Raw genomic sequence first — 13,519 nt, forward strand, 5'->3', positions numbered from 1 at the left:
GTTTTCAGAAATCACAGTTCTCTACCTTGGGCCTGAATGTTACAGGGGCTCCAGCACCAAGTGGCTCACATGGCCACCCAGCTAGAAGCTGCAAGATTACTCACATACAACGCTGCAAGGCTTTTAGAAGCTGGAAGGCCATTCATTAAAGAATCATCTATGGCCAAGTACTATGCATCAGAGGTAAAAGAAAAAAAAATCAGTCTTTTTATTTTTTAAAGATATTTATTTATTAACCTCTTCATTTAGAAATATTGGTTATGCATTTGTTTTTCAAGTAAAATAACATGAACTTTCTAGTTTCTACACCAGAAATGCAAAAACGTAAAGCTGCCATAGGGAGGTGCTTTGATTCTGTGAGGTCTCCATGTTTTCATAGGCTCTTAGATGGAAACCGAGGCACCCAGTTCAGGTAGAAGGCCCACCGTAAATCCCTGGATGAACCTCAGCTGAACGATGGTTGGGACGAAGTGAATGCCCTGGAGATAATGTGAAATAAGAATGCCCAAGAAGGGACTGTCCATGTGTTGATGCTTCCCGCTCATGCATATGCATTCTACATGTAACACACTGGACTTTGGTGGAGACTTAGCCTCATCACTGGGCTGCTCTCTCCCAGCTTCGGCAGTACGTCTTAGTCATTCCCTGGCTTCAAATATTTATTTAACATCTTCAGCCCCCAGATTTAATCTTCTGCCTCAGCCTCCCTTCTGAGTTCCAGACTAATAGATCCCGCTTCTGCTTTACCTACCCACCTCCCCCCGACCCCAGTCGCAAACCTGAGTCTGCTTGACACCTTCCTTTCCCTCATCCCCCAGTTGAATCCATCCTCCGTTTTGAGGATTCAACTCCCTAAATATTTCTTTCTTTTTTTTTTTTTTTTTGCGGTACACGGGCCTCTCACTGTTGTGGAGCCGGACGTGCAGGCTCAGCGGCATGGCTCACGGGCCCAGCTGCTCCGTGGCACGTGGGATATTCCCGGACCGGGGCACGAACCCATGTCCCCTGCATCGGCAGGCGGACTGTCAACCACTGCGCCACCAGGGAAGCCCCCTAAATATTTCTTGAATTTGTTTTTCTCTCCCTTCGTACTGCCACCTGTCTAGTCCAAGTTGTGCCGTTTCTTTATCAAACCACTGGACTCACCTTCTAGCCTCTTGTTTTCCCCTGTTGCTTTCTCCCATCCAGTGTCCCTTTTCAAGGTGTCCATGAGGCCATGCCACGCTCCAGCTTTAAACCCTTCAGTGGCTCCTCACAACAAATGGGGCCTTTCTATTTGTTCCTATTGCTACTTTTAACAAATACCAAAAATGTAGTGGCCTAAGACAGTACAGTTCTATTATGTCACAGCTCTGGAGGTGAGACGTCTGAAATGAGTCTCACTGGGATAAAATTAACGTGTCAGCAGAGCTGCCTTTCTGGAGGCTCTAGGGGAGAATCCATTTTCTTTTCTTTTCCAGCTTCTGGAGCCAACTCTGTTTCTTGGACTCACAGCCCCTCCCTCCATCTTCAGAGCCAACAGTGTAGGGTGTTCAGATCTGACTGCTTTCTGTGTCCGTGGTTACATCGTCTTCTCTGCCTCCCTCTTTCCTTTATAAGGACCCTTGGGATTACATGAGACCGGCCCAGATAGTCTGGGATCATCACCCCATCTCAAGGTTCTTAACTTAATCACACCTGCAAGTCTCTATGCCATGTAGGTGATGAACATTTACACTTTCTGGGGATTCTCCTGTGGACATCTTTGGGGGCCAGTACGTTATTCAAACTGCTCACCATCGTGTGCGGCCCGCCTGCACCCCATTCCCTTTTTACAGGTCACCCCGATCCCAGCCCATTGGTCCTCAGGCCCTTGAGGCTGACGAACCCATTTTCCCCTTGGAGCCTTTCCACGTGTCATTCCTCAGCTTGAAATGTCCCCTAACTCATCCTTTAGTTCTCAGCGAGGCTGTAATTTCCTCACCTATCCTCCATCTAAGTCACGGCAGCTTCCCTAGCAGGCTCTTCTCTTGCCCCATACAGTTTTTCACTTTCGGTGATTGCTATTCAATCTCTGTCTCTCTGAATGACCAGCAGGACCAAAAGGGCAGTGAGTGACTGGCCACCCCTCACCATTGTGGCTGGCAGAGTGGGTGACATAAGAAGGCCCTTGATTAACATTTGCTGAGTAAATGATACCTGTCGACAAGTATGAGTCTAAACAAATACCCTAATTTTCTTAAGAAAATAAGAGTTTTGTGAACTAATAGGGTATTTTACATAAATGGTATGTATAGAGAATGGGACTAAGGAGAAATGCTAATTTATAAAATGACTTCAATCCTTCCAACTGCCAATAACAGTGAATCCACGTTACTAAGAATATTCTACAAGAGTGTTTGTAATGCATAAGTTATGTGGCTTCAACATGTGATTTGCTGCTGCTTTTTGGTAGATTGCGGGCCTAATAACTGGCAAATGTATCGACTGGATGGGAGGAGTAGGCTACACCAAAAATTACCCCGTGGAAAAATACTTCCGAGATGCGAAGATTGGTAAACAGAGTTTTTACATTTATTTTGTTTTGACTCTGTAGGCTGTTGTATCTGTTTGATTTTTTTAACTACTGGTACGTAGGCAAAGGCAATTTTAATCTCTTCAGTTATTATGTTTATTGGCTCTCCTTTTCTTGTGGCTGGGTTGTTTTCCCCTACTTCTTCCTTCAAAAAAATAGATTTTTATATATATATTTTAAAACATCAAATTTCCTTTTTAAATGCCCCAAGGCCTCTGAAGGCCTTTCAGTGAAACCACAACAAAATCTACTGTCTTAATTTTTCTTTTACTAAAAATGTTAATATTTTCTATTAGTTTAATGCTGTTGCTTGAAGCTCAGTTCTAGTTTTAGACACTAAGTGCCTGCCCAAGCCTGAGCATTCCGCTGCTCCACTGCCAGGTAGGAAAATAGAAACAGCAGTTATGAAAGCTGCCTGTTCCTGAGGAACCATCCAGGCTCGTGTGTTGATAGTTTAGGAACAAAAAACTTCCAGCTGTTTAATACTGATTCTGGAAATCTGTAAACCAAATAGAAAATTGTTATCTCTTAGGCAGAATTACCTTGTCAAATAGTACCATATTCAGGGGACATTGGACAGTATTCCTGGTAAAGTTTTACAGTAAATGCAGAGGTAATGTTTGCAGAGCTGTTTCTTGTATAGACTCTTAACCACATCTCCACTCCTAATTGTTCCTTTTTTCCCCTTTGTTTAAGGTACGATATATGAAGGAACTTCAAATATGCAGCTGAACACCATTGCAAAGCGCATAGATTCAGAATACTGACAGCCACGGGAGTAGGACCCCTCCCTGGTGTCACTGGTGTAAAATTTTAAACTATTGTGCCTTGTTGGGGGCTGCATTGAACGATTTTATTTAGGCCCTTCACCTTGGATCTGGAGGTAGACCTTTCCTGTCTCCTCTTTCCAATCTGCTTAACTTAGGTGCAGAAAATCATTTTTAAATTTTGGGAAGAAATACATCCATATTTTCTCCAAAACTATTTTTAAAACTCTATGTGCATTATCATTTTAGCTTCAGGGTATATAGAATTTCACTGTATTGGAATTTGGAAAAATAAAGACAATATAAGTATTTCTTGCAGACATGGGTATTTTATATCCCTGTCATTGTGCATCAGTCAGAGAGACGTTTGTGATAGTTGGCAATTCTATAGAAGAAATAGATTCGATTCTAAGTTGCTAAACTAGGTAGCAACTGATAAAAATTTATTTAGAAAAATCTAAAAGTTTTAGTTCTGAATATCTGAAAATGAGTGGAAAATGGAGGGTATAACTCTGTAGTTTATATAATCAAAGAAAGCATTTCAACAAAGGAAAGCAATATAATTTGCTACTATAATTGACCAGTATGAAAGGTGCATTTCATTATGGTATGAAAGGTGCATTTCATTATGGTTTCAGTAGATCTTTTTTTTTTTTTTTTTTTTTTTTTTTGCGGTACGTGGGCCTCTCACTGTTGTGTGGCCTCTCCTGTTGCGGAGCACAGGCTCCGGACGCGCAGGCTCAGCGGCCATGGCTCACAGGCCCAGCCGCTCCGCGGCATGTGGGATCTTCCCGGACCGGGGCACGAACCCGTGTCCCCTGCATCGGCAGACGGACTCTCAACCACTGCGCCACCAGGGAAGCCCCAGTAGATCATTTTAAAAACAAGTCTCTACATTAGTTTTCAAGTATGAAATTTAAATAATTTTGTTTAATAATTAGAATATACTCAATATTGTAATATCTATTTTTTTCTGTCTTTAAATTGAATACTGTTTTCTCAAACTTAGTTATTGAGCTTTATCATGAATAGTAATTCAGAAATTATATTTTAGTTCAGTGATTCTCAAGAGGAGATGTCTTGTCCCCATAAAGAAGTGTATTAAAATCTTGTAAGGAATGAGGGATAGAAGGGAGCTGTGGAGTTCAAAAAGCATATTTGGTAATAGAAAAAATGACATTTCTGGGAAGGCAAAAATAAATCTGTTGTTTTACAGTCAAATTATGGAAAGGCAAAGCTCAACATAATAGACGGCTGGCGATGCCATTTCTTCAGTATCAGGGATTCTCAATCAGAGAGACCTTGTAGGGTACAGGTCCTCAGTCCCCTCAGGAGGGAGGAGGACAGTGAAAGGTGAGTGTTTTATATTTTCTGGAAGGGGGCATGGGTTAGAGGTGTTGGAAAATGTTTCAAGGCTCATACAGTTGCTTAAAGTAATCACTGCTGTCAAAAGGGAAGCACTTTAGTACTTTAATGAAAGGATAATGCTTATTAAGAAAACGTGACATTTTCAAAGTAATTTTGCTTTGCGCATTCATGTTCATTGAATTGGGTTAATTTCTATAATGGATACCATAGTTAAATATTCAGAATTGTGTAAATACGATTGAGACAGGAATTACATTAAAATATTAGGAAGAAATACGGACAAATTTAGACCTTAGGTCAAAAGAGAGAAAGTCTACTTGATTTTCAGATAGGGCTGATGGAAGCCAGTCATTCAGTGTTTTAGAACAAAAAGACAGTAATCTGATAAGGAAAGTAGGGGTTGGAGGAAATGCCCTAAAGGGGGGCTTGGACATCTTTAATTTCTGTGATTATGCGAGAGAGGTGGGCTTTTCAGGTAACGGAATAGAAGCCAATGGTTAGTAAAGAGAATCCTAGCTTCCTCCTGTAGAGTTACAAACACGTGAAACTACAATAAGCCTCTTTCAGGTTAGTAGCATGAGAGAGGCTCCCATGTACATCTAGACCTTGAATTTATAGTTCATATTGATACAGTTCTAATTGTGTGTATATTTTTTGTACAGGTTCACAAATAACAGTTGAAAATTAATTATGTACTGTAATTAATATCTGTACCTGCCTTCTATTACTGAATTGTGTTATTGTACCGTTTACCAAAGAGGATGTTGTGGGTTGTCCCCATAGTTCTTCCATTATAGCTTCTCTTAATAACCATGACTTTGGGGGTCTTGAGTTTGTGTCTAGTGGAGGACGAGCTTGTTTACCTCCTGAAACCTGTCATTACTGTTCGTTAATTTGAGGATAGGGCTGTCACGGGGCTCAGAAGGAAGAGACTTGAACACAAGCAACAAGTCGTATTTGTGTGGCAGAGCTGGACTCAACCCAACTGCCAAGGTAGTATTGTTAGACGTTTCACTTTACAACACAAAAATGAATTGGTGTCAAAGATTTTAGAATTATGGAAAGCTAAATCTAGAAAGAGTTTAGAGAACCATCCAGCCAACTCTCTCATTTAAGAGTGAAGGATTCATGTAACCCAGAATACTTGCCCAAGGTCATCCATCCATCCAAGGCCAAAGATAAGACAAGGATCCAAATGTACTAGGTCCCAATTCAGTGCTCTTCCTACTGTTTACTGCTGTCTCTGTTCAACAAATTTTGGATTTCATCCTTGTTATGTTTCAATACTCTATTGATTTATTTTAGGTTTAACTGATAAAGAATTAACATTTCAGAAGTGTTAAGATTGATCAGTGTCGTTACTTACATATATCAATCACCTGCCAAACACACTGGCTCTCCTAGGATGTAGCTGGTATGTCAAATGTAAAGATTATTGTGTGTGATCACTTGGTTTTATGATTATGCTGTGTTTTAGTAAATGCACTAGTTATATCCTTGCTGATGTATTTTTGCTGATCTTTCATAAAGTGAAACTTTTGTTGTAATGGTACGTATCAGACTGTAATCAGTGTTACAAAACCAGTATTCTATGGAGAATGAAAAAATAAAGCACTAACTGGAGACTTTTGCTACTCTAATAAAGCAAAATTGTTTGTTATACATACAGAAGAAGTAAGAAAATAATGTAACCTTCCTGCAAGATAGACACAACACCTCTGTTTACCAAGCTGATAGCTTGACTCTCATGTAAACCAATTTTGTTTGTTTTCAGGGAAGAGGTCTTATAATTTAACTTTAAATTCTTGATGCTAAATAAAATTTTACCAGAGGGACTCCCTTTTTTAAAAAACAAAATAAGCAGCTCTTCGATAGAGAGGTCACCTCTTCTGAGCACATCTTCACAGTATAGCTCTTATCTAGATGATATTTATGCCCATGTTTATAGTAGTACTTCTGGAAATTTTATATCGTTGAACCTTTTACTCAGTAATACACTATTGTCTAACCTTATAGGAGATTTCAGCCTATCTGTTCCCCATTATTTCCTACATTATTTTAGAAATCTAGGTGTTAGTCCCTGTTTTCATTTGTCATTCAATGACCTGTTCCGAGCAGTCATTCAGTGACCTGCGCCGAGCAGGGGCCCAAGGTGCCATGGGCTCCAAGCTGCCATGCAAAGATGAGTAAGACCAGATTCTTATCGAAATGTATTTATGTCAGGTGTCTTTCTTCTGTTCTCATTGGTGTATCTTCACACATAGAAAACCACCAAGGCCAACCTTATGCAAAAGTATTTCTTTAGATCTGTTAGAATGATAAAAATAGCGCTAAGCTCTCTTGAGCTCTTATCATGTGCCAGCCATTATTCTATGCTCTTGACACATAGTAACTCACAGCCCTATAGAGTAGGTGCTCTTGTTAGCCTATTGTAAAGGCAAGGAGACTGAGGCATGAAGAGGGAAATAAATTGCTTATTGATACATGACAGAAGTGATTCAAACTTGGGCAGTCTGGCTGATGAAGGCCCTCCCAGGTTCATTCCTTTGGGTCTTTAAGGTTTGTTAATTTTCAGGAGTCTTCTGGTAAAATGCCACTGCCAACTAGCCCTTTACTAGCTAATAATTCTTCAGGATTGTTTCAGATCTTTTAAAGCAGAGAAGCTAGCTGAGAACATGGCCTGTAAAAAATAAATAGATGTGGTGGGATCATCTGTGTTCTCAGAGAAAGAATGGGAGAGTAGGTGGATAGGGCAGTAGGAAGATGCAGTAGAGCAGGGGTCCCCAACCCCTGGGCCATGGACTGATACCGGTCCTTGGTCTGTTAGGAACAGGGCCGCACAGCAGGGGGGGAAAGGCAGGTGAGCGAGCAAAGCTTCATCTGTATTTATGGCCACTCCCCATTGCTCGCACTACCGCCTGAGCTCCACCTCCTGTCAGTATTATGGTGAGTTGTATAATTGTTTCATTATATATTACAATGTAATAATAGAAATAAAGTGCACAGTAAATGTAATGCACTCGAATCATCCTGAAACCATGCCCCTACCCCACGTCCGTGGAAAAACTGTCTTCCACAAAACCAGTCCCTGGTGCCAAAAAGGCTGGGGACCGCTGCAGTAGAGGGATGAGAAAAGTACTGAAAAGGGAATTACAGAAATACCCCCCCACCAAAAAAAAATCATCTCCATCACAGCCATCAAAAAGCCACCCTGAGGTAGGAAGGAAGACAAGCAGGATGCAGAGCTGAGTGGGTGTGGCTGTAGGATGTTTGACTTGCCATCACTTGTATGGATAGCTCACATTATACAGGGGAAAAAACCTAACTTTACAAAACTTTTTTTTTCCCAAAGAAATCATGGGAAGTGTAAAACAAAATAAGGCAGGAATATAGCCAAACATAGTAGGACTTATAGGTATAAATGGGTTAAACTCACCTGTTCGAAATAAAAGATGTAAAGATGACACAAAAGGAAAATTTAAATCCCAGCTACATAACATTAGAAACACCTAAAAAAAGCAGCACAGGAAAGCTGAGATAAAGAGAAGGAAAAAGACCATACAAATGCTACTAAAAGGAAAGCAGGAACAGCAATCAAAACTGAATTAGGGGCTTCCCTGGTGGCGCAGTGGTTAAGAATCCGCCTGCCAATGCAGGGAACACATTGCCACGGAGCAACTAAGCCTGTGTGCTGCAACTACTGAGCCTGCACTCTAGAGCCCATGAGCCACAACTACTGAAGCCCGCGTGCCTAGAGCCCGTGCTCCGCAACAAGAGAAGCCACTGCAATGAGAAGCCCTTGCACCACAATGAAGAGTAGCCCCCGCTCGCCGCAACTAGAGAAAGCCAGGACGCAGCAATGAAGACCCAACGCAGCCAAAAATAAATAATTTATTTTTTTAATAAAAAGCTGAATTAAAGGCAAAAATAATTTTAAAGGACAAAAAAAGGATATCTCATAATAAAACAGGAAGACTTCACCAAGAAGTTCCAATAATCATGAAGTTTATGTCTCTAACAACATGGTTAGGAACTATATACAACAAAACAAAAAATAAAAATACAGTGAAAACATTGACAAAGCCATAATCACAGCCTCTGACTTAGAAATCAACAAGTCAAGTAGGAAATGGTAAGAACAGATAGAGAGGGATTGGGTAGCATAATTAACAAGTTTGATATATATATAGAGAGAGAGAGAGGGGGGAAACTTTCTTTTCAAATGCAAATGAATTGTCTAATCTAGAATTTTGCCACAAAGGAAACTTCTACAAACTCCAAAAAGACAGATTTACAGGCAACATTCACTGTACACAATGAGAAGTAAATAACCAAAATATAGGATGCAAAAAAACTCATCATAACTTTAAATAACCTTGGTTAATTAGAAAATAAAGATATAAATTACAAATTGTCAATAAAAGTATGGGAAACTGAGCTGTTTTAGTCAGTGCTTCTGGGAGGATGGACAAGAAGGCATGTCAGGGACCTTAAGGACAGCATAGTTTGTAGTAGTGAAAAATTAGAAATGGCTAGGTAGGAGAATATATAAATCATGGACATACACACTACGCAATCCTGTGCAGCAGTTTAAAAGAATAAGACCCATGTTCTGAGGTTAAATCATCACCAGCTTATATTGTTTAAGAAAATAACAAATCACATAAGATTTGTGGAGAACAGTAGAAATCTATATATTTCTGTAAGTCCAAGCATGTATATAAATTCTTAGAATAAACTGGGAAAATACAGTCATCACACTGAGGGCTGCGCTGGGAGTGGGGGCCAAGAAGACGGCATGAGAGTCGTTGGCATCATCTAGATTGTTTGAATTTTTATAATTTCATAATATTGTGCAATTGTAATAAGTAAATATAATCTTGTGTAATTGAAAATAAATTAAAGCTGTGTATAGGGTTAGGGAAATTTTTCACTCTTGTGCATCAATTCCCCTTTAACCAACTTTTCTGCTTTTCTCAAATAGCCACAGCCACGTAGGCATCTCCATTCGGCCACACGGGAGACAAAGACTCTGACACAGAGAGGACAGAAAAGGGGGCTGACACCTAAGCCCTTGAAGGTTTGACCTCTGTGGGTAAATAGCACTGACCACGTTGAAAGACCCTCCCACGAAAAGCAGTGTGTGTCTTGCTTTGCTGAGCGGGGACTTCCCCGGGTTGGGTTGGGTTGGGCGCATACTCGGGTATGAACTGGACCGTCCACACTGGCCTTGGGATTAGCATCTTGTCTTTAGTTGTAATTTGATTTTATGTGATTCAATCGGAGGTATTGAAACATAATACTTTCTTGGACAAGAAAAATAAATTTCAAAACATCTCAAGTCCAAGGACCCAGGTTTAAATTGGGTGAGCAAAACTAGGGCCTATGACCTGCAAAGTAGATTTTTTTTTTTTTAACGTTTTAAATGGTATGTAAATATGTGCATAATCTCCTTAATTTTGCCTCTTGCCCACGAGGCGTAAAGAAAAGTTTGCCAGCCCATGATGAAAGTAGTGCCTCCTAAGTCTGATTTTACTCAAGTTGGTCAGTCAGGGTGTCACACCAAAAGAAAAAAGAAAAGAAGACCTCCCCTAGGAACTCAGGTTATTATTATTCTCTCTGAATTTCATTTGTAACCTGTCTAGCCCGATTGGCTCCTTGCCTCAATCTACAGAAGTGCTCGGGTCTCCCCATCCTTAAAGGATAAGCTTCCGTGAGCTGCTGCTCCATTCTCCCTGCACCAACCCCTCGTACTCATCGCCTGATCCTTTAATCCCTTTTTGCTTGACGTTCACTTTTGTCAGTGAGTTTCAACCATGTTCTTAAAGTTATCTTTTTACCCTTAATTCGTGGCTGATTATATCCATTCCGAACATAGCTTTGGATACCCCACTTCTAAGATTCTGCTTCCTTTACTTTTTGACAAAATGTCTACTTTCGGCTGACTCTTGGTTTCTTTTCCCATAAGTGGAAATTCTACCATTTATCAAGATTCCACGATTGCAGCTCTTCTATCCTCCACACTAACGTCCTCACTGTGTTTTAGAATAACTTCTAGTCTTTTTTTTTTTTTGCGGTACGCGGGCCTCTCACCGTTGTGGCCTCTCCCGTTGCAGAGCACAGGCTCTGGACGCACAGGCTCAGCGGCCATGGCTCACGGGCCCAGCCGCTCCGCGGCATGTGGGATCTTCCCGGACCGGGGCACGAACCCGTGTCCCTGCATCGGCAGGCGGACTCTCAACCACTGCGCCACCAGGGAAGCCCCCTTGCCTTATTTTGCACTCAGTCATACAACAGAAACCTATCACTGTATAATGTATGTACAGTTCCTTTGCACATTAATACTCCATCTTTTCAACCCAATTGATTTTTCCAAGTAGACAAAGGCTAAGGATACACGTATTGATTGCTGCTAAGCTCATTTTAAATGTATTTTGTAATAAAGGGCATTTTTGAGACTGAAACAACCCTGCACTTGTCCAATGGGCAAGAAGTCTTGGAAATTACTCAGATTGAAACATACCAACATTAAATTTATTTTTAAAATTTTTTTTATTTATTTATTTATTTATTGGCTGTGTTGGGTCTTCATTTCTGTGCATGGGCTTTCTCTAGTTGCGGCGAACAGGGGCCACTCTTCATCGCGGTGCGTGGGCCTCTCACTGTCGCGGCCTCTCTTGTTGCGGAGCACAAGCTCCAGACGTGCAGGCTCAGTAGTTGTGGCTCACGGGCCTAGTTGCTCCGTGGCATGTGGGATCTTCCCAGACCAGGGCTCGAACCCGTGTCCGCTGCACTGGCAGGCAGATTCTCAAACACTGCGCCACCAGGGAAGCCCAGAAATGTACCAACATTAAAAGCTGGCTAGATTCATCTGTACCATTTTTCTAGGTTCCACATATATGTGCTAATATATGGTATTTGTTTTTCTCTTTCTGACTTATTTGTAGCGCAGGAATAGAGATGCAGACGTAGAGAACGGACATGTGGACATGGGAGGGGGAGGTGGAGGGGGATGAATTGGGAGATTGGGTTTGACATATATACACTACCATGTGTAAAACAGATAGCTAGTGGGAAACTGTATAGCGCAGGGAGCTCAGCTCAGTGCCCTGTGATGACCTAGGTGGGTGGGATTGGGGGGTGGTAGTGGGAGGGAGGTCCAAGAGGGAGGGGATATATGTATACATATAGCTGATTGACTTCGTTGTAAAGCAGAAACTAACACAACGTTGTAAAGCAACTATACTCCAATTAAAAAAAAGTTATACAAAAAAAAACTGGCTAGATATAGAAAGGCATGGATATTGTTTTTTCAGCATTAAAAAATGTAGGCTCCGTTCATCTACTGTCGTGTTCTAAGAAGGCATCATTTGGTGGACATTCATGCTGTCTTGGGGTTAACACACTTCTCACCTCAGTTGACCCTAAGTTTATACAAATGCTTGCCTCATTCCAGCAGATGTTTTGGTCTGAAATTTCCACTGGGCTTCAGCAATCCAGGGCAATCTCCAGAAGAGTAAAAATTTCAAAACAAGTTTATTTCTTCATCTCTGACTAATAATGTAGATGAAGAAGAAGCTGAATCCAAATCCAATACTGTAGTGTTCACCACTGGCCCCTTAGAGGAAGGAGCTTCATGTGATTATGCAAAAGTCAGAAGAGTCCACAGGCATCTGAAGGGAATATCTCTTGAAAGAAATCCTCATGCTTCCTTGGTACCATCCGGAAGAGAGTGCTCTCAGATAGGTGGGTTGGTTTTAAGGCTTTTCTGTAATTTCTCTCAAGACTCATTTTTCTCTTATGTTCTTCTGAAATTGTCCTATGCCCTTAACTTCTAACATTTTTCTGGCCCCTATTTCCTCTTGCATTTTTACTACCTCACTTTATGGGTTTCCCACAGTAATTTCAGCATGCCCTGTGTAAGAGAGAACATCTCCCCCGCCAGCATTTCTGCACGTGTTCTCTGAAGGTGAGGAGGCCAGGCCCTGATGTCCCTGGGCCTGGGGCTAGCCTACCACCGGAGGCCCAGCTATGGTCTCGTTGGGTTTTTTTAAATTAATTAATTAATTAAGTTTTGGCTGAACCACATGGCTTGCAGGATCTCAGTTGCCTGACCAGGGATTGAACCCTGGGCCACAGCAGTGAAAGTCCAGAATCCTAACCACTAGGCCACCAGGGAACTCCCCTAGTCTTATTGTTTTAATCAGTAATTACTTTTTTAATTAATAAAGAGGGTGAAATTAATTAATTAAAGAATGTACCTTCATAAAAAATGTAAATTGAAGTTAAGGCAAAGTTTAAAATTTAAATTCTTCTTCATCTGTTTCCAAAAGTTATTTTTCTTTTAAAGTACTCAAAATTATTAATATTAAAAGGCCAGGGACTTCCCTGGTGGTGCAGTGGTTGGGAATCTGCCTGCCCATGCAGGGGACTCGGGTTCAATCCCAGGTCTGGGAAGATCCCTCATGCTGTGGAGCAACTAAGCCTGTGTGCTGCAACTACTAAGCCCTCGCACCACAACTACTGAGCCCACACGCCTAGAGCCTGTGCTCCACAACAAGAGAAGCCACAGCAATGAGAAGCCCGTGCACCACAACGAAGAGTAGCCCCCGCTCACCACAACTAGAGAAAGCCCATGCGCAGCAACGAAGAGCCAACACAGACAAAAATAAAAAACAAATAAATTTTACAGGCCAAATAAAATTCCAACTTATATAAATTTTTTGTTATTTAAATAAAACTTAATTTTGATTTTTGACATTTCAATTAGTTATTAAATACTTTTTATAAAAAAGACCATTCCCAATTCTAGTATTCAGTGTCCATCAGT

General features: G+C 41.1%; 2 protein-coding genes across 8 annotated transcripts in view; both read left to right on the top strand.

Annotated features, from left to right (window-relative positions):
- The window catches only part of ACADSB (acyl-CoA dehydrogenase short/branched chain), a 37,792-nt gene extending 31,857 nt beyond the window's left edge, over positions 1–5,935 (top strand). For 5 of the 7 annotated variants that reach the window (XM_049696780.1, XM_049696777.1, XM_049696776.1 and 2 more), the window contains 3 exons: positions 46–183; positions 2,435–2,534; positions 3,251–5,935. In XM_049696780.1, coding sequence (XP_049552737.1) covers positions 46–183; positions 2,435–2,534; positions 3,251–3,321 — 309 coding nt within the window. In that variant the 3' untranslated portion in view covers positions 3,322–5,935. The remainder of the gene's footprint in view (positions 1–45; positions 184–2,434; positions 2,535–3,250) is intronic. The other 2 variants (XR_007471218.1, XM_049696781.1) reach the window with 2 other exon arrangements.
- Positions 1–13,519, top strand: part of PSTK (phosphoseryl-tRNA kinase) — a 329,297-nt gene that overhangs the window by 59,620 nt on the left and 256,158 nt on the right. The gene's annotated exons all lie outside the window — the stretch shown is intronic.

The sequence above is a fragment of the Orcinus orca genome, chromosome 14 (genome assembly GCF_937001465.1).
Source record: "Orcinus orca chromosome 14, mOrcOrc1.1, whole genome shotgun sequence".
Classification (NCBI taxonomy): Eukaryota; Metazoa; Chordata; class Mammalia; order Artiodactyla; family Delphinidae; genus Orcinus; species Orcinus orca.